At 49.9% G+C, this 18,728-nt stretch overlaps 8 protein-coding genes across 8 annotated transcripts; 4 read left to right on the top strand and 4 right to left on the bottom strand.

Annotated features, from left to right (window-relative positions):
• Window positions 1-332: 332 nt before the first annotated feature.
• On the top strand, window positions 333-1,181 carry FSUBG_11901 (syntaxin 8; the record flags this gene model as incomplete). Its single annotated transcript, XM_036676634.1, has 2 exons — window positions 333-529; window positions 587-1,181. 2 exons carry the CDS (start codon window positions 333-335, stop codon window positions 1,179-1,181), a joined length of 792 nt encoding a protein of 263 aa, XP_036532643.1.
• A 389-nt stretch (window positions 1,182-1,570) lies between these two features.
• On the bottom strand, window positions 1,571-4,341 carry FSUBG_11900 (fzr; the record flags this gene model as incomplete). The annotated part of the gene is made up of 5 exons (XM_036676633.1): window positions 1,571-2,761; window positions 2,964-3,016; window positions 3,064-3,432; window positions 3,501-3,992; window positions 4,227-4,341. 5 exons carry the CDS (start codon window positions 4,339-4,341, stop codon window positions 1,571-1,573), a joined length of 2,220 nt encoding a protein of 739 aa, XP_036532642.1.
• A 761-nt stretch (window positions 4,342-5,102) lies between these two features.
• On the bottom strand, window positions 5,103-6,579 carry FSUBG_11899 (endochitinase; the record flags this gene model as incomplete). The annotated part of the gene is made up of 4 exons (XM_036676630.1): window positions 5,103-6,097; window positions 6,186-6,235; window positions 6,290-6,388; window positions 6,437-6,579. The coding sequence occupies 4 exons, from the start codon at window positions 6,577-6,579 to the stop codon at window positions 5,103-5,105; spliced, it is 1,287 nt and encodes a 428-aa protein (XP_036532641.1).
• A 1,401-nt stretch (window positions 6,580-7,980) lies between these two features.
• Window positions 7,981-9,349, top strand: FSUBG_11898 (geranylgeranyl transferase type-2 subunit beta; the record flags this gene model as incomplete). Its single annotated transcript, XM_036676629.1, has 4 exons — window positions 7,981-7,989; window positions 8,053-8,157; window positions 8,208-8,916; window positions 8,964-9,349. 4 exons carry the CDS (start codon window positions 7,981-7,983, stop codon window positions 9,347-9,349), a joined length of 1,209 nt encoding a protein of 402 aa, XP_036532640.1.
• Window positions 9,350-9,531: 182 nt separating this feature from the next.
• FSUBG_11897 (uncharacterized protein) lies at window positions 9,532-13,763 on the bottom strand (the record flags this gene model as incomplete). The annotated part of the gene is made up of 2 exons (XM_036676628.1): window positions 9,532-13,436; window positions 13,493-13,763. 2 exons carry the CDS (start codon window positions 13,761-13,763, stop codon window positions 9,532-9,534), a joined length of 4,176 nt encoding a protein of 1,391 aa, XP_036532639.1.
• A 651-nt stretch (window positions 13,764-14,414) lies between these two features.
• FSUBG_11896 (4-hydroxybenzoate hexaprenyltransferase) lies at window positions 14,415-15,623 on the top strand (the record flags this gene model as incomplete). Its single annotated transcript, XM_036676627.1, has 1 exon — window positions 14,415-15,623. The coding sequence occupies one exon, from the start codon at window positions 14,415-14,417 to the stop codon at window positions 15,621-15,623; it is 1,209 nt and encodes a 402-aa protein (XP_036532638.1).
• A 266-nt stretch (window positions 15,624-15,889) lies between these two features.
• Window positions 15,890-16,389, bottom strand: FSUBG_11895 (40S ribosomal S23 protein; the record flags this gene model as incomplete). The annotated part of the gene is made up of 2 exons (XM_036676626.1): window positions 15,890-16,068; window positions 16,131-16,389. The coding sequence occupies 2 exons, from the start codon at window positions 16,387-16,389 to the stop codon at window positions 15,890-15,892; spliced, it is 438 nt and encodes a 145-aa protein (XP_036532637.1).
• Window positions 16,390-16,903: 514 nt separating this feature from the next.
• On the top strand, window positions 16,904-17,713 carry FSUBG_11894 (uncharacterized protein; the record flags this gene model as incomplete). The annotated part of the gene is made up of 1 exon (XM_036676625.1): window positions 16,904-17,713. One exon carries the CDS (start codon window positions 16,904-16,906, stop codon window positions 17,711-17,713), a length of 810 nt encoding a protein of 269 aa, XP_036532636.1.
• Between the last annotated feature and the right edge of the window lie 1,015 nt (window positions 17,714-18,728).

Raw genomic sequence — 18,728 nt, 5'->3', positions numbered from 1 at the left:
AAGTTACTCCCAACACTCGGAACCTTGGGACAGCCCATCCGTCATCCAGTTACGTTAGTACCTACCTACTTACTTAAGTACCTATAGTACCTAGGTAGTACCGTAGTAGGTTCAGGAAGGTAACTTCCATCTACAACATCATCCATCACTTCCAGTATATTCTCTCTCTTGTCGGCAGATTCAAAATTCAAATCAAAGCGATCCAACCGTCATATCTTTTGTTTTGGTTTGTTTTCCCTTTTTGGCGGTTGTGTCAGTTCCCAAACTGAGAACAGCTCCATCTAATTGACTGATCGATCATTGTCCACCGCATCGCATCGCAGTCACCAACCATGTCGAGCGCCAATCAACTCTTCCTGCTCGCCGACCACATTAAGCTCTCGCTGTTGGAGCGCCAACGGGCTAAGAGTCTCAATCTTGAAGGCGACTCGCAAGATGGCCATATCTCACGATCTTTTGACCAGTTCCGCGATGGTCTAGCCAATCTCCGCGATGAGGAGCAGCGCTTGACTTTTGCCGGCGAAACAGAGTAGGCCCTTCTCTCAAGGTACTAAACACGATTTTTAAAGCTGATATTGTCCCTCAGCGCCGCTACAAGCCTCACAGAATCCATCACATCGCTCCAGAAGCAACTAGACGACCTCACAACTCAATTCCTAGGCCAGCCAAACTCCAAAACCGCCGAAACCCTCACCCACCCCAACTCGGAAGAGCTCGCCGACGACTTTGAGCACGCAACATCGACATCTCCAGTCTCGAGGAAGCCAAAGACTGTTCGCTTCAGCGACACTCCTTCTTCGCCGTCCGCCGAACTCTTTGGCCGTTACCGCGATGATCCCTCCGATGGCGCCGGCTACCGAGACGAGGCACAGGGTATGGACAACCAGCAGATTCACCAGTACCACGCCCAGATCCTAGAGCAACAGGATGAGCAGCTTGATCGCCTGGGTGAGTCTATCGGACGCCAGCGCGAGCTTAGCATGCAAATTGGTGATGAGCTTGATAGCCACGTTGCTATGCTCGATGAGGTTGAGGCTGTTACCGATCGTCACCAGAGCCGACTGGATCGTGCGAGTAGAATGCTCGGAAAGGTTGCTCGAGGCGCAAGCGAGAACAAGCAAATGACCACCATCGTGGTTCTCATCATCATTCTTGTCTTGCTCATTGCCATCCTGAAATAAGCTAGACCATGCTTGTCTCTTCTCTTCTTTCCACCTGTCTCAAAAAGAAACAGCGGGCTCAGCGCATTGGTTGGAGTTCTCGGAGTCGTTTGCTTGGGCGTTACTGTGGCATCCATCTACCTACCTACCTTACATTTTGATATGTTCTTGTTCCTTTGCTCCAGTACAACAGTGGACAGTTGACCTTTTCTGCGACCCACTTCCTGTAAATACGCAGCAATACTTGACCAAGTTTAACAGAATAGAGACCGGTCTAGGTTCCTCGTCTTATCATATTATCATTCTCAGAGTGAAAGCTACCTACCAATCTTGAACATGACTTGCAGTCTAGACAATTCTCCTCAGGTAGAAATTCTCTGGACAAGGCAAGAAGAAAGAAAGAAAGCAGTTCATCGGATTACGTCTCCTTCTTTGTCAATGCCTTCAAGCCCCTCCAGGATATCGCTTCCTGCTAGAATACCCGTGGCGCCCACGGTCACGCCTCGTTCCCGCGACCATACTTCATGAAACTTTATGCTTTTGTCACTCGATGCAACAATAATGCATCCTTCCTTTCCCCCTGTTGGTGCGGTTGAGTCATCAGAGGTCGGTCCTCGAGGGTATGAAATGGCATACAATGCCCGCAGGTCGTCCTCCCAAGGAATTGCTGCAACCTGTTTGCACTCCGGCCAGCTGAAAACGCTCACACGATAGGGGTGTTCCGGCGAAGCGTACCCGAATGTGGCGGCAATCTCTCGGCGCGTTGTGTTCCAGATGAGCGAGGTTACTTGGGCTGACACTGATATCGTTGCGAGAGCTGCTCCGGATGGCGTGTGGAAGAAGTGGATGCACTTGTCGTTAGAGCCACCTCCTGTTGCCACCAACTCTCGCCTCCAGGGGCAAAATGCAATGGCTTTTACAGCAGCATCGTGGTTCCAACGATGCTTCGCAATAGCGGGGCCAAGATACCGAACGGTGTCAGTTCCAGTCGGAAGTGGCTGTAGCTGTGCCCTGAAAGCCCTCACGGGCATGTCCTCGCTCCCATCGACGCTCAACAGCCGTGTAACTCTTGTCTCAATGCCACCATACGCGCTGCCCGCCTCTATACGCCCTCGGTAACCATTTGTGCCGGTGGCTTGCTCAGCTCGCCGTCCAGAGACTTGATCAGCATTGAAAAGACAGCAGAGATTGTCGTTTCCACCCGAAGCGAATAGTCGACCATCATATGACCATGCAAGACCGCATACTTGCTGACAGTGAATATTACTGATCTTGGCTACCAACGATACTGCACCGGGCCAAGTGTCCCGCGTGACTTCCCAGCCTATCGGCCATTCCACAACGTAGTAGTAGATATTGCCCATCTCATCCCCAACTACCAAGTCCTCCGTTAGAACTTCGACCCCTAGATTCATAGGGTTCTTGGAAGGCCGCAAAGTACAAGCTGGGCGCCAGCTCACACAGGAGATAGGAAAGGCCTGGCGAATCTCGAACCGTGGTAATGTGTCAAAAAGAGATTGGAAAAGCACACTCCCGTTGGAGTGCCCAATCCCAAGCACAGCTTTGCCTCCAGGAGTTGATGAGAAAGCAACCGACGTCAACTAGGTATCGGAGTGTGTTCCATGGATCAGCTGCACGCCCCGAAACTCAGACCAGGCATAAAGAAGGCTCCCCAGACAGACGACAAGAGTTTGTGCGGTGTATGAGTACGCCAGTGGCGAACAGTAGAAGTCATCCTTTAGATTTGGGGCATCCAGTACTCTGAAGACCATTAGCTCAGCTTTTTTGAACACTCAGACTTACCAACCTGAATGGAGCAGCCGGTAGAAGGCGCCTCTTTGCTGGCCTAAGAGGAACTGTTTATGGTCAACCGTGATTTTGACAGACTAGCGTTTCAACTTACTTGACCACTGCTCTTTGTTTTCCCACTGACATCCGTTCCAACTTGTGTGACCAAAATCCGCATGAAGACCGTGCTGTTTAAGGCTTCGCGGGATTTGCTGAGCCCGTGCGAACTCGAGTATCTTTCGTACCTGGTCAATGTTGAGAGCCGAAGCGATGCGGCCTTCGTGCTTCTCCTTCTCGACTGACGTGCTGACAAGACTTTCCTGGAAGAGGGTGGGAAACACACGAGCGTTGGTCCCACGTCTGACGAGATGCCCCTGTCCATCATCGGTAGCGATTGCATTGGGCGCAAGACCACCAACCGACCACATAGCTCCCATACTGACTTGACGATCTCCTCCTCGGTTCTGTGGTAGTTGGCCAAGAGCTATACCTAGTGATGAGCTGGTTAGATGGAAACAAGGAAAAAGAAGTAGAACAGGTTGGATGTCAAACCTCTGTCCAGATAACTGTCGTCAACTCGGAAAGGAAAACGGGGATCAGGGTCCATCACACGACGTTTTAGAACGAACGGATCTGCCGAGGCACTCTTGTCACGCCTCAAACGCTCATCTCTCGATAAATCTTGGCTTTGCTTTGCTGTTCGGTATCTCTCAGATGATGGGGAAATGGGATCACGTCTCGGGACATATCTGTCTAGATGCTGTATGTTTGGGTCAATGCGTTTGTCTTGGAGGGGGAAGCGTTTGGAGATTTTCGAATATAAGAAAGGAGAAATCACATCAGCCTTCCCTTTTGGATGACGCCTTTCTGGTGTTTTGGGAGGCTTGGCCGCAAGTCTTGTTTTGCTCGATGCTGGTGGTTTTTGCTCTTGGTTCTCGAGCGATTTGATTGGAATTTCATCTGGGCCTGACCCATCGAAAGAAGGAAAACATCGTTTGCGAAGATTCGGGCAGAGCTCAAAGACTTCATCTGCTGAGCCATAACCTGAATCCGGCGAGCTTATCGACTGACAAGACAAGTCTGTCCCACTAGTTCTTGGAAGAAGTCGAGGACGCCGAGGCGGCTGTCGAAACATGCTTGTCTGTATCGATTTTTCGACGAGTTTCAGATGTATGGCCCTTGAAAGCCGGGGACATGAAGAAACGAATGAACTATTGTACGATGATCTGAACAATACTGCCACGATAGACAGAACTTTCCCTCAGAGAAATTACCTACCTCGTGGGATGATGAGTTTTATTGATGCTTGGAAGAAGAATTCCGTAGGGAAGAGAGGCAAAGGTGAAGTGAGGATGTAGGAAGAGAGGAGTTTGGCTGGAGGGGAAGGAGTCATGCCAGATGCACCCAATATCTTGCCCTACCTTAGTTGATTATATATTGGAAGTCGTAGAATCGGCGGCACCTACCTTAGTTGGAGTGCCCCGATAGATTAATGCTTGAGGCAACCACGATATTGCTGCTCCGTGGTCTCACGACGTGTCTCTTCGAAGATAAAGATTCTACATCTTTCAGGCATTACAGAGAGCCATATGATCTCGGTAACGCATATTATTGAAAAGTAAAATATCTCTATAGCCAATACGCAAGGTATAGCTAGTAAGGTCTTATAATAAGAATAATACAATATAATGCTTATTTTTTAGCATATTATGATATATAGCATTATACACTATACTAAAGAATACAATAACCTTAATATTAAGTCTTAAGGTTATACAGCTACTGCCTTAAACCTTATAATCTAACTAAACAAGTGGCCTCGATCTACGAGCATAAAAGAGATGTTTTCCCCGGCCTTGGCAGGCCGCATACCCTCTCCGTCGTCACCCTAAACAGGCAATCGGCACCAAGGCTCGTTAGGGGAAAAACTGTAAATGTTAGCGGACCGAAGCTAGCTGTGTGGGTTAGTAATAGATTAGATCAGGCCCCAAGGCAACGCAGTACGAAGAACACAGGTTAAGGAATAACACAGATAATCAACACTTGGGACGCATATTATAAATTTATTTAATGGTCAATAATCAGTTATGTTTTGAGCTTAGGACCTTGTGACTCGTTTAAACTCCCTGGTGAATCTTATAAAATCGAGCCACCTCAGATATAGTCCTCGCCCATCTTTGTCGCAATATTGTTAAAGTACGAATTCGTGTAATCCAGCCAGTTCTGCGTCGCTTCCAGGCTTCCCAAGGCGCGGTAGCTTGTGCCGATAAGGGAGTCACGTCCCTGCTTGTCCGCAGAAGCCTCCCAGAACATGCTTCCGCCGAGACCATGCTCCAGCACGTATTCTACCTTCTCTTGAACTACGCTCGGGGTATCGTAGGAGATTAATTCACGTTTTCTCTCGTCATAACTGAAAGACGCATGGGCTATTGGGTCGTATATGATCGTAGCTCCTTCCTTGGGAAGTGCCTTGTAATCCCAGATGCCAAGCTCCCAGGAGCCCTTCCCAACACTACTGAAGGTCTTTCCGAGGCCCGTGTTATTTTCAAAGGAGCGGCCGAAGACAGGTATGCCGAGGACAATCTTTTCACCGGGCACCCCGGATCTAAGATAGTCTTTGATAGCATAGTCCGTGTTGATCGCCGTTTCGAAGCTTTCATTGAGGGTATAGTCGAGGTTGAGCTTTTTGACAGGGCGTTTATACGGGAACAGGTTGGCGTTATGACCACTGATGTGATCCCAGCTTCCAGAGTAGTCATAACCCATAAGGTTGATTTGGTCAACAATTCCGCCCGTATGGTTCAGTTGAAGCTTTAAGTAATGCTCAGGAGCAGCTGGGGCGGCAACGGACAGTAGGAAATGATGGCCCGAGGCGTAGTTTCTTGCACATATGCCAAGTTCTGTCTGTACAGCCTTTAGGAGGAGAACTAAATTAGCAGCATCGATTTCATCATCCGGATACTCCCAGTCGATATCGATACCGTCGAAACCCCAATTCCACATCAGGGAGACCGAAGTCGAGGCGAATCTGGCACGCGTGTCAGGTGTGCTTGCGGCAGCGCTGAAGTTCGCAGACCCGGCCCCCCATCCGCCGATGGAAAGCAGAGTCTTGAGGTGACGATTGGATTTTTTTTTAAGAGGAAAAGTTGCTTCACACATCCGTAGGCATTTCTTTTATGTTCATCGTAGCCTGTTCTCCCGTCAGTTGTGAAGTTAAGGTGAAGAAGGTAGACTCACTGTCTCCGTCAAGCTGTGCCATATAGTCGGCATATTCGTCTTTGGAGTATCTCATTTATGTTTAGCCTGACGTGGGTATTTAGGTCATGCTGCGTTTCACTTACACTGTTCCGTCGGATTCGACACCCAAGAATGCGTAGAGTACGTGAGAGATGTGGGACACATCCATATGCTGAGGGTAAAAGCCTCTGTCATGGATGCCCCTGAGAGTGTCAACTAAATGCCATGTTTGATAAAGCGAGATCACAAACCAGTTGATGAAGTACGCAGCGTTCACATGTCCTCTTGAGGTGCCCTGTGGTGATCGGAGAGACTGATCAGGACGGGATGCACGGCACGGCCGAGCTGCGAAAAGAATGGCAACAATCGCCAGGCAGTGGAGAAACGACTGCATAATTCGCCCTGATTGGTGAGAAGCTGAGTGTCAGTATATAGACAGAATCAATGTTGGAGATGAAAGGGGTAGAATTTGTTGACTGTGTTGATAACTGGGAGGCAGGTTAATTTATAAAGAGCGAGACGGGAGAGGACTAACTCTAAAGGAAAGAACAGTCGAGGTATCAGTTCTAGATTCCCATGGACATTACGAAAGTAAGGTACCTACAAGAGGCACAGACACTGAATTGCTTGTCTCCCTGACCTACCTAAGGTAGGTAGGTAGGTACTAGGTAGGTAGTAGGTGCTAGGTGCTAGGTAAGATAGGAGGTTCTGTTATTGTATTCTCCTGAAGCATCGTGCAAGGGTGCGTAGGTAGGTATCTACCTATGCACACTGATTTGACGTCTCTGTAACTCGAACAGAATGAGTCGGGCAGGACAAGTTTCGGCATCATATGGACGTTGTGTAAATGCCAGTCGACGATATTGTACCACATCATCAAGTGAAGTACCTTACCTTACCTACCTACTGGCAGGCACTTGATAGTATGGATTCATTTCAGTACCTGGAGGCAACGGTGTAGTCCTTACTACCTTACCTTACCTATGATACTCAGTCCGAACTAAGGTGTCATGCATTCTTTTGTCATAATATCTCCCAAGGCAAACGGTAAGTCTTTGTACCTACCTAGATACTCAACTATAGCAGTCCTTTGTCGTGTCTTTGGCGTAGAGTTATGATGGATGTTAGCTATATGCATTTTCCTCATTTGATACGACATGCTCCGTGCCAGGGACGGGACGGCTTTGAGCCGCATGAAGCCCAACACAACACGGTTACGCCGTGCATCTTGATCTACATAATATTCAAGCTTCGTATAGGCTTGTTCTGTAACTACTATTGTTCTCGTTTACACTAGATCACTAAATTATTGGTTTCTCCTAAACGACTCCTCGCTCCGAGATTAACGACGAATTAAGGTACGAAAAACATCTCTTAAGGCCTCTTGCGCTCTTTTGTTAGATTATGGCCCCGTGATGTCTACCCGTGAGAAACTTACCACGGCCGTCTAATTTTAGTTGCGGTTATGCTCGTTTTGCCAGATTCCTAGCATAACGTAATTTTGAAAGCAGTAACTGCACTTTTCTCTCAAACGGACTGAACAACAATTGAAGTTTTTAATACCGATGTCGAGATCGTACCAAATGAGTCATATAATGTTTGTTACAGCTCCGAGGCAGGTTCCTGAATAAGTCAAGGCTATCGCAGCACGGAGACACTGCTATTCCACATCATACTACCCTACACTCTTACGCGGGGTCATATCGTCCAGCTCAGCAGTAAAACATTCACAAGCCTTCACAAACCCATCGCGAGCAACGACCAAGGCTAAATCAATAAGCCGAGGCTCTCCAGAATGGCAAGTGTTAGTCTCAACACCCCAACAAACTAGTCCACCGTAACTGATGCTGATTCCCAAGGCTTGCAGCACGGCATAGCCCGCGCTGCGCGGTCACGGACAGAAGAACAGCGCCAGCAGGATCTCATCAAGATCCAAAAGTACCGTGGTCTCGAGGACGATATACGTCAAAAGGTCAGCTGTAGCCGAACATGCAAGGGCCGTATTTCTCACGCCAAATGTAGATATCCGACAACAACTACGGTACCGAAACATTCCAGCTGACATCGAAGCTACTACGCCTCAACCCGGAATACTACACGATATGGAACGCCCGCAGGCGCTGTCTAATCTATGGATTATTGTCCAAACCCTCGGCTGGATTGCCGCTCTCGAAGGAGTCGCAGAATATCTCAGCGAAAGACACTCACACAGCCTCTTCCGACGCTTCATTGCCCTCCTCCTCGACCGAGATCCCGCCACGCCCCAGCCCCCCGACAGCTGGGAAGACTGGTACAACGACGGATAGCGATGCCGATACCGACGTGATACGCTCCGAACTGGGCTTCACTGTTCCTCTGCTGATGGAATTTCCCAAATGCTACTGGATATGGAATTATCGACTATGGACGCTTGACCGCGCGATCGAAAGGCTTGATGTATCTATAGCTCGGCGCATTTGGGAAGAGGAACTAGGTCTTGTCAGCAAGATGCTCACCAAAGACCGACGAAACTTCCACGCCTGGGGCTACCGTCGCCACGTTGTAGCGAAGCTTGAGAGCTCCGTGCTCATGGGGCAGAGCCTGGTAGAGCTCGAGTTTGAGTATACCACCAAAAAGATACATGAGGATTTGTCCAATTTCTCAGCATGGCATAACCGAAGTCAGCTCATTACAAGGCTTCTGAATGAGCGCAAAGCAGACGACGCGTCTCGCAAAGATTTACTGCACAAAGGTTTGTTTTGCTCTGCAATATATTGAACAATCGCTCATCTGGATTAGAAATTGAGATTATTCGCGAAGCGCTGAATGTTGGACCGGAAGACCAGTCTCTATGGTACTATAACCAGTTCCTCGTATTGAACCTCGCAAATCCCTCATCAAGCCGCCAAATAGCGCCAAATCTGACGATGGAGGAGCGCAAGTCATACATTGACGATGAAATAACCGAAATCAAGGATCTACTACAAGACTACAAGGACATAAAATGGATCTACGAGGCTCTCATTGAGTACGAAATCGCATTGAGCGAACTCACGGGGCAGCCATTTGAGCCTGAGAGTCGAAGTGATGTGATATCTTGGTTACAGATTCTCAGGGAATTAGACCCTAAACGAAACGGACGATGGAGTGATTTGGAAAAGGACTTGGGCTTATCACAGACATGATTTTCAACCGATTAACTATCTAATATATGTATACCATACGCCCTTAGACCATGATGTAGCAATGAATTCGTTGATAACCCCTGTCGCCAACCTAGAACCGAAAATTTGTGAACGCATATGTTTCAAAGTCCTCCAGCATTGGTATCAATGTGCCCGTTAAATAAAAATCTCTTACAAGCTCTCTAAACCCTTCGATGCCCCCTCCCACTACCCCTTGGTCTACCCCTACCTCTGCCTCGACCTCGCCCACCTCCTCGACCTCCACGACCAGCGCCACGTCTTGCTGGAATATCCCCATCACTACCGGAATCCGATCCTGACGCAGACACTGAATCACTCATATCTGCTTCCGAATCTGTATCACCAATTCTAACAACTGTCGGCTGTTGAGGTCGCCGTGCTAAACGTGGTGGCGAAGGGCTGCGCAAGCTTCCGTCATGGGCCGAGGATTTAAAGGATAATCTATCATCGGGATATTCACTGTGCTGATTCGGACTACGAGTAGCCTGCTTTGGCTCTTCTGCTGTCGGCTCGTCCATTACCGCCAGAGGAGCCTTGTAGGTTGGCGTGGGTGTGGATGCCCCTGACTGTGCTGCAGTCACATTGGCTGAAGCAGTTGTGGATTTGCGTTTGCCTATTTTGAACTTCTTGCCCTTAAGTGCCATTCGTTCAGCCATAGACATAAGCTGCGTTCCTCCGTTGCCCGATTTGGGTGGCGGGGGTGGAGATACAGAGTCCCGAGTAGATCCATTATCAATACCCTCTGATCGTCGAGTACGGCGAGCACTTCGCGATCCTCGATCCTCGGAATTGCCCGGTGTTGACCGGGCGCCTGCTTCTGAAGGAACTGTCACAGCAGATGGCCCCGCTGTAACCGTGGTCACCTCGGACTTTTTAGGCCTTCCTCGACGTCGGGGTTGAGGAGCTTCTGCTATAGCCTCCGGAGGAGCCGTACGGAGCTCGGCAGTTAGCTGTGCTTCGAGTTCATCAACCATTCTGCCGTGCTCGATGTCACTGTCGTCGCCTTGGTCTTGGATGGACTCATCAGCGAATTCGGTTGAAACATCCGCGGCTAAAACTTGAGACAAGCGTGACTTTCGAGGTCGACCCTTGGGCCAACCTCTCTGGCCGCCTGTTGGCTTCTTAGAAGAACTAGCTGGCGTAGATTGGGAACTAGCGGATGCAGTCTTGGGGGGACGACCACGGCGTTTAGAGGGAGTCTTGGTCTCAAGGACAGACTCAGTGTCTTTTTCAATGGAAGGTTGCGGTGCGGGGGATGATGGTCCGAACAAGGCACGAACTGCGTCAGCAGCCATATCGACAGCCGACTGCTTCTCGCCCTGTGCGCGGACAGCTGGTGTTTTAGGCTTTGTCGCTTGCGTGCGCTCTTCTTCAAACTCGTCTGAGTCGACGTCCGCCTCCACGTATGATGCTATGGGTTTGGCGTGTCGAAGTTCGGGCTCATTTGCATCAAACAGCAGTTGACCCCGTTTCTTAGATGGGAATGGAGCCGCAGCCGGAGCCAGAGCCGAGCCTGGAGCTGGGGTCTCATCTGGTGTGTTCTGGGCGCCGTCTGTTCCTGTGTCTTGTGCAGTGCTCGGTTCCCTTGTATCTTGGCCAGGCTGATCCACGACAGCCTCAAGGGCAGCTGGCGGCCCATTGAACAGCGCAGGGTCCATGCTGTCCAGAAAATCTGCTTCTGGCTCTGCCGCGAGACGAGGCTTCTTGTGGTGGGACTTGCCAACAACGAAATCGGGATCCTCGTTTTCTCGCTTGGCCTTTCTCTTGGCTGCGCGGATAGACTTCTTGACGAACTCAGGGATATCTGGCTCGGACGGTCGCATGGCTTCCTCAGATGGAGCCTGGAAAGGATCAAAAAGAATCTTGTCGGGGGTATCGTCTGGTTCATAGTATCCCATACCAATGCGCTGTCGTGCCACCAGTGAAGGATCTGGGTAGAGGGAGGTATCAGCATCTTCAGCCTGTGACATATCCATCGCCATGGACTGATCGGGCGGTCCAGCATTCTCTTCGTGGTATTGTGGATAGGGTCCTTCCATGGTGTTATCAGCCATAGACTGGTCGCCTTGACCAAGAACATGACTCTGATCTCCGTAGCCGTTCATGCCAGGTACGTGCATACCGCAAGGAGGATCATGCTCTGCGTCTTGCATGGAGTCATCTGCTTCATCCTGCTCGGTAATATCTTGTGCCTTGGCATTATCGGCTTGCTCTCTCAACCTCTTCATCCTTCTGCTGTCCTTGCTGCGACTTTCCTCTCCAGCAGCCTTCAACCATGAGAGGTTGTGGACTCGGAAGTCGACCAGTGCTTCCACACTTCGATCATCGGCAATCGGGCGGGTATCATGCCCCAGCAGAGTGTTCTTTGGCGTGTAGGGGTCTGTATGTCCTTGGCGGCGACAGTGGCCACAGTTGCATATACCTAAGCACTTCGGACATTGCCATTGCTCATCCTCAAGCACTTTCTGTGGCAACATATCAAAGGCTCGATAAAGAACGCCATAACAATAGGATTCAGTGCAGCCAGGGTTGGTGCACTGGTGTACTCGGTAGGCATAGTCCTTGTGACAACAGACGTGGCATCGCCTAAGCTCTCCCTTCTTCTTCTTGCGTTTGTACTTCTTCTTTGGTTTCCCTTCGCCATCGACCTCGGCCTCCGACTCGCTTGGCGTAATTTCGCGTTCTGGCTGAGTTATGTCTTTCCACGGTCGTCTTCTCAAGGCTTCTTGGCAAATTTGTGCCAGTGACTTCTTTCCTGAACGCTGTCTAGCGATCTCTAAGGGCTGAGGCGAGGTTTCAAAGTCAACGAATCCGTCATTCTTGATAATCATTGAACGCCATTCCTCATAGTTATTGACCAAGTCGGCCCAAGACCATTGCTCACACCATTGAAGACCCGAAAGGCAGGCACAAGACCGCCCCATGGCGTAGCATTCCATGCAAACGTCATAAGTATCTTCATCACCGTTTATCAGCGTCCGAGTACAATGTTTGCATGTCAAAAACCGGTTGAAGATATTCGAACGGCAATATGAGCATGTGATGCACGAGTCAAACTCGATGAACTCGACGTCCTTCTCCTTGTGTGCGAACATTTCGTCAATGAGAATCTCAGTAAATAGACTGAATAGCTTTTTGAAGTCACCCGCAAGCTGTCTAGCACGAGGTGAGCTCCTGACAATGTCTTGACCAAGTCCTACGAAACTCATCGATGTCATCTCTGCATCCTCCTCCAGTTTCTGAAGTTGGCGATAGTACTTCTGTAAAGTGAAGAAAATGATGGCCTTGTTCTTGTACTGTTCATCGCGACAGACAAGACGAGCCTTCGGCAGGGCTTCGTGCAACGCTAACTCTAGGGTCTCGGCAGTCGTCCGGTTCCATGCTACTTTTATGGTTCGAGTACCACGATTCCAAACTTGATGTGCTGCCAGGGGTGGAACGAGGATAAAGTCGCCGACTCGCTGTTCAACGACATAGACGTCGAACGGTGCTTTCTTCCACGCATTGATTTGAGCAAAGTGCTTCTCAATCTCAATATCGTGTCCCAACATGGAGAGAAAGTATTCTCGTACAACCTCGCGATCCTTGCTTTCCGTCATGAACCAGAGGGAGCTTCCTGGTTTCTCGCCCTTCTCGCCCTCTGATGCTTCTACCATGATGTTTTGACCTAGCGATGCACACATCTCACGATGAGCCGGGGTAAATGTGCCTTCGTGTCCAATGTAGCACATAAGATTTTGGGCTCGCATTTCTTCTGGTAAGCTGGACATCAAGTCACCAGCTGGTGCTGCAGCAGCCTCATCGCGGAAGGCGTCTTCTTTTTGTTGCGAGCCACCTGCTTCGCTGGCGTTCTCATTTAGGTAGAATAGGTTTGGATGGATGACCTTTTGTAGTGCATCATGCCACTCGGGAGGACAGTCTATATCTTTTAAGTAAAGGCGCTGACGACGTTCGTCTCTGAAATTTGTAGGTGTCCATTGATTCGCCAGCTGTCGCATCGATCGTAGGTAATGTCCCATCGTCATAGGGATATCCGAACCCGCATTGATGTCTCTGACATTCTCCTCTGATCAGCCTAGGGTTAGTATGCTTCCGATGGTCATCCGAGAAGGATTGACCTACGTTGCTTATCATATGTCTCTTCCAGCCAACGGGCATTGAAAAGTCGCTTTGGTAGAACGCCATCCCATCCATCAATGACCAGGGGTTTACCGCCAGCGATGACGTGAATCAACACCAGCTTCTCAAACTCCTGTTGTCCAAGATTGCGTATTTGGGTTCTTGATACACGCTGAACCCACTTGAAATTTGGAGTCTTGTCGACCAAGCCATACAAGTCCAAATCAGGCGGGATAGGATCGAATTTGGCCTGCGGATGCAACGAAGTCGGCATCTTGTCGAGCTTGGAGAATGATACACGCGAAGCTGTGGTGGGGTTTCGCTCGAGAAAGGGAGATCGTTGGTCCCAAAGAACGGGAAGTCTCGAAAAGTTGGTATTTGCGAAATCAGGCCGAAAAGCCGTTCGTTGCGCAAATTGCCCCCATTCAGTAGGAAAATAGTGACAATGATGCCGTGAACGACGATAGATTTTTGGGGGAGGTTACAAATCCTAGGTAGGCGAATGGATGAAGGCGCGTCGGGAGCTTAGGTAGGCGTGCGTTGGATTGTACAATGCGCAACCAATCAAAGGTGTCCTCGGGAGCCTAAGGTACAGTAAGGTACATACCTGGTAGGTACCTACTACCTAGCGGTGCTTGGGTGGGTAGGTACCTCAGGCCGATGTGCACGTGACACATCACTTGTCGATCTCGCTAACAATCCGCTCCACTGCTTTGCTACGTGAGCTTGGTGACAAGGATCCTAAAGTTTCAAGACTCATATTTTTGGATCGGGAGTTTTCGATTTGAACTTTGGTAAGCTGGCATTGAGGTCTAACGTGACCAAAGCTCCTTTACAGAGCTTCGCAGTAAGTTGAATATAAAATCCTTATAAAATCATAGTTCGAACTCTCATGATCCCAGTAGGACTGTAGATTGTACATCTCATGAGATTAAGTGCGCTTCCCCGGGCTTCGGCCTGGGCTCAATGCCGGGGAATCTCAGATCAGGCTCTGAAAGTACCAAGACAACTACAGACACGACCGTCCCTCATTCGTGCTTGCAAAGGCCTGAGACAACCATGGAATAATAATCAGCGAGCAGTTGGGTTTCACGAGGCCAAACCTCGCTCTTTGCCCCTGACCTCCCAAGATTTGGACTCACCGACAGCTCCGACAGCACCATCACCTTATAAGCCACCTGAGACGGGACTGTTGTCGAGACTCCCAGCCTCATGGGTTCCTTATGCTGAGCTGGTCCGACTTGACAAGCCTGCTGGAACCTATTATTTGTTCTTCCCATGTCTCTTTTCTACTCTCATGGCTGCCCCACTGGTTGTGCCAATGGCGACTCCAGGCTCTGTCGTTGGAACATCACTACTTTTCTTCTCTGGAGCTCTCATTATGAGAGGTGCTGGATGTACTATCAATGATCTCTGGGACCGCAATCTCGACCCTCATGTCTCAAGAACTCGACTCAGGCCGATTGCTCGTGGTGCGATCACACCGTTCAAGGGACTTGTCTATACTGGGGTTCAACTGTTTGCCGGCCTGGGGATATTGCTCCAATTTCCGTTGCCTTGCCTCTTTTACGGCGTCCCCAGCTTGCTCCTGGTAGCTAGCTATCCTTTGGCCAAGAGAGTTACTTATTACCCTCAAGCAGTTCTCGGCCTCACCTTCTCGTGGGGTGCTATTATGGGGTTTCCGGCTCTTGGAATCGACCTGCTGTCACATACCCCAGCCTTGACTGCTGCAGCCTGCCTATATGCTTCAAATATTGCATGGACAATATTATACGACATGATTTATGCTCATATGGACATCAAGGACGATGTAAAGGCGGGAATCAAGAGCATTGCACTGAAGCATGATGCTGAGACTAAGCAGGTGCTGACTGGCTTGGCTGCTGTACAAATCTCTTTTTTGGCTGCTGCCGGATTTGCAGCTGGTGCTGGCCCGGCGTTCTTCGTTGGGAGCTGTGGAGGAGCTATGGTCACGCTTGGTATTATGATTAAGCGAGTCAATCTGAAGGATGTCAAGGATTGTTGGTGGTGGTTCATCAACGGGTGTTGGATCACCGGTGGCGTGATCAGCCTGGGCCTAGCTGCGGACTACACTATCAGACATGTCCAGGGGCCTGAGGACGAGGTCAAGTAGAACTGAAGGCCGGAAGGTACTGAAGCATGTAAAACAATTGTACAATAATGTCATCAGATACGAAGATATGGATTCAGACCCCAAAAGTTCCATCTCACGCGGCGTGCACATCGTTGTTTTGTTCGTCGAAGACTTTGTGATCTATTTTCCCTTTTTCAGACCTCGTCTCCCATGATCAGAACCCTAACCAGTAATGCCGATGCAAGCAATCCGAATAGACTCCAGGTGTCGAAAAATGACTTTGTTTCCATCCGCGAGCCCTTCGCTTAAGAACGGGGCTTCTCCTTCTTCTCCTTCCACAGAGCGAGCAGACCAACACCAGAGACCTTGACGACCTTGAATCGAACACCGGGAATATCACCCTTGGCTTTGCCCTTGCGACCGAAACCGGCCAGGAGGACCTCGTCGTTCTCGTCCACGAAGTTCAAGCAACCGTCATTGGGGACTAGAAAGCAATGTTAGTTTGACCGGCCCTTCATCTCTTGTAGCATCTGGGGTTCGTCGTACCGAAGGCAGTGACCTTCTTTCCGTTCTTGATGAGCTGAACACGGACACACTTTCGGATAGCGGAGTTGGGCTGCTTGGCCTCGACACCGACCTTCTCGAGGACGATGCCCTTGGCGTGTGAGGAGCCACCGAAGGGAGAGGACTTATAGGCGGTACCGAGGGCACGCTTCTTGTAGGCGAGATCGGCCCATTTCTGGTCCTTTCGGTTCGTTCGCAGCTTGCGGGCGGCGTTAAGACCACGGGGTTTGCCTCCAGCCATTTTTGCTTCAGAGAAAGTCGTTAGTCGATTGTCGATTCGAAAAACTCGAGCGCGAGCGTGCAGAGTTGAGAGGATGTCTTTGTGTTGGGTTGGATGGCTAGTACCTACCGGATCTGTCTGTGTATCGACGACGGGATGCTGATGGTAATTTGCGGAGGCGACGAAAACTTGGGAAGGAACGACCAACGAAAATTCCAGGTAGGGTTTGGTGACCCTAGGAAGGTGCGACCTGTGTGCGGAAGAAGTCAGGCGAGAGATCACGTGGTGCCAATAACTGCCCCACAGAAACTCTGTGATGAGTGAGGTTCGAGTGGCGGGTCGCACAGTAGCGACGGGACTCATCAACACTCTTTACACTGTTTTCACTCCCTTGGCATTACCCAGCGAGCGACCTAGGTAGGCGGTAGGCGACAAAAGCGTCAATGCTCAATTGATATCGGCCTGGAATGAAGCAAACTGTGTTGTTCTTTTGTACATATCATCACCAGCCAATCGGGAGGTCTCTCAGGTCATCATGTCTCATCTAACGCGACCTCTGAGCCGACAACGAGATCCTCCTCCTTCTTTATTCCTTCATCCATCTCCATCGGCGTCAAATGTCTCCTTACCAAATGCACCGCCGCCAACCGTCCCTTTCATAGGCCAGTCAAGCTTACGGCCTAACACCGAACGTGCTCCATCTGTTAGATCTGGACGATCCGGGGCTGTGGCCTCCCATCATCGAGCTGGACTATTTCCAGCAGAGAGCACACGCGCGACAGGTGACCGTACCGACCTCTTATGGTCCGAAATGCAAGCGACATTGGAAGAAGTCGAGCTCTCGGCTTCTGGGGGCACTCACGTGTTTGGCCCAGATCATGACCGCAAGCTGGCTGACTTGAGAGCCGCTCAAATTGCCCTTGCTCAAGCCTGGGCCAGAAGTGAAGCAGATGATGTTATAGACACAGCCCAGCTCGAAACTGTGGGGTCTGTAACTGGATCTGAAGTTCGGAACATGAAGGGTGCGCTCGGCGATACCTCCAAGTCTGGTCCTGATGGCACAGAGAAGAGTGCCGTCGGAAGCAGCAGTATCTCACGACCCAACAGTAGCGGCACAGGAGTTGAGAGATTGGGTCACAAGCTCGAGGAAGAGACGGAAGTGGATATCCTCCTCGCAAGGAAACGGCGAGAAGCCAATGATCGATATTTCCAGAGAGTCAATCAAGGAGTGATCGACGTTGTAACCCGGCTTGAAGATGTCGCAGTGGCCATGAGAGCTGTTGAACAGGAAAGCAAGGAAGTTTGGAGCGAGAACGACAGTGTTGCTGGTGCTTCGAGGACGTGATCGTGTCATACAGGTGATTTCGGCATTTCCAGCTCGGCGTTGCCAGGAGTTAGGCGATATTTACTCGGCATTTATGGCGTTTCACAATTTCGAGACAAACTCTGGGAATACTTTCTAACACTTTTTTCTAGAACATCATCCTCTCAAGAATATTTTGACTGTTTACGTTGTTGTTGGCGTGTTCCTGAATCCTAGTTATTGAGAAGATATTCGTTGCTTCGACTTACACCAAGATGGGAGGGATGTGGAGACTGGGAGGGGAGACCAGCTACCAATCAATTCGATGACGACAAGAGGGTCGTCCAGATACAAACTACGTCGTGGCTGCGCTCTTGATTTGATATCCGCAAAGACTATCTTACTTATTAGAGCATCCATGAACTGAAAAGTATCACTGTATGTCTTGCATTGTGGTTGCAGGCTCATAATAGGCTGAGGAAACGTCGTTGCTTGGCTGTCTCTCAACACACTTTTGACCGAAAGAGTTGAGGGTCTCGGCATATGAAGGAGACTATATTTTATCTGAACTCATGATCTCTTGTCCTGCCATTTACGTCGTTGTCCGTCTATTGGCCGTTTCCGTCGTTGAACAATTGTCTTGCCTACCAAAGGTACCTTAGTTCAGGTACCCTCATTCTCGACAACGCGATTGGAGCAGTGGAGTGGACGACCTGCCCGATTAGGTTATTGGTCAGCCCGCCATGTGGCACACTGCTTTAAACTCGCTTCAGTGGAGTGATGCAGACCCCAGAGCATACCTTAGGTAGTTACCTGGCGGGCAGTGGGCCTCGATTCCATCCAATTCAGTGAGTGCAGTGCGTCAGGTCCCTTCGGATCTCCCGCCCCCAAGAAGAGGCCTGCCCATCCCAACTCGCCCAGGCCATATAAAGTCTCAGCCCATCCCCCTCTGCATTGACGCCACGAGCATTCGAGCATCATCCAACGCATTCAACATTGACTAAACCTTTATCGCGACAACCGCTGCATCTATCATCAACAAATTTCTACCATCAAC

The sequence above is a fragment of the Fusarium subglutinans genome (assembly GCF_013396075.1).
Source record: "Fusarium subglutinans strain NRRL 66333 chromosome Unknown NRRL66333_c0000239, whole genome shotgun sequence".
NCBI lineage: Eukaryota > Fungi > Ascomycota > Sordariomycetes > Hypocreales > Nectriaceae > Fusarium > Fusarium subglutinans.
Note: the sequence above shows the minus strand (reverse complement) of the source record. Positions and strands in the feature narration are given on the sequence as shown.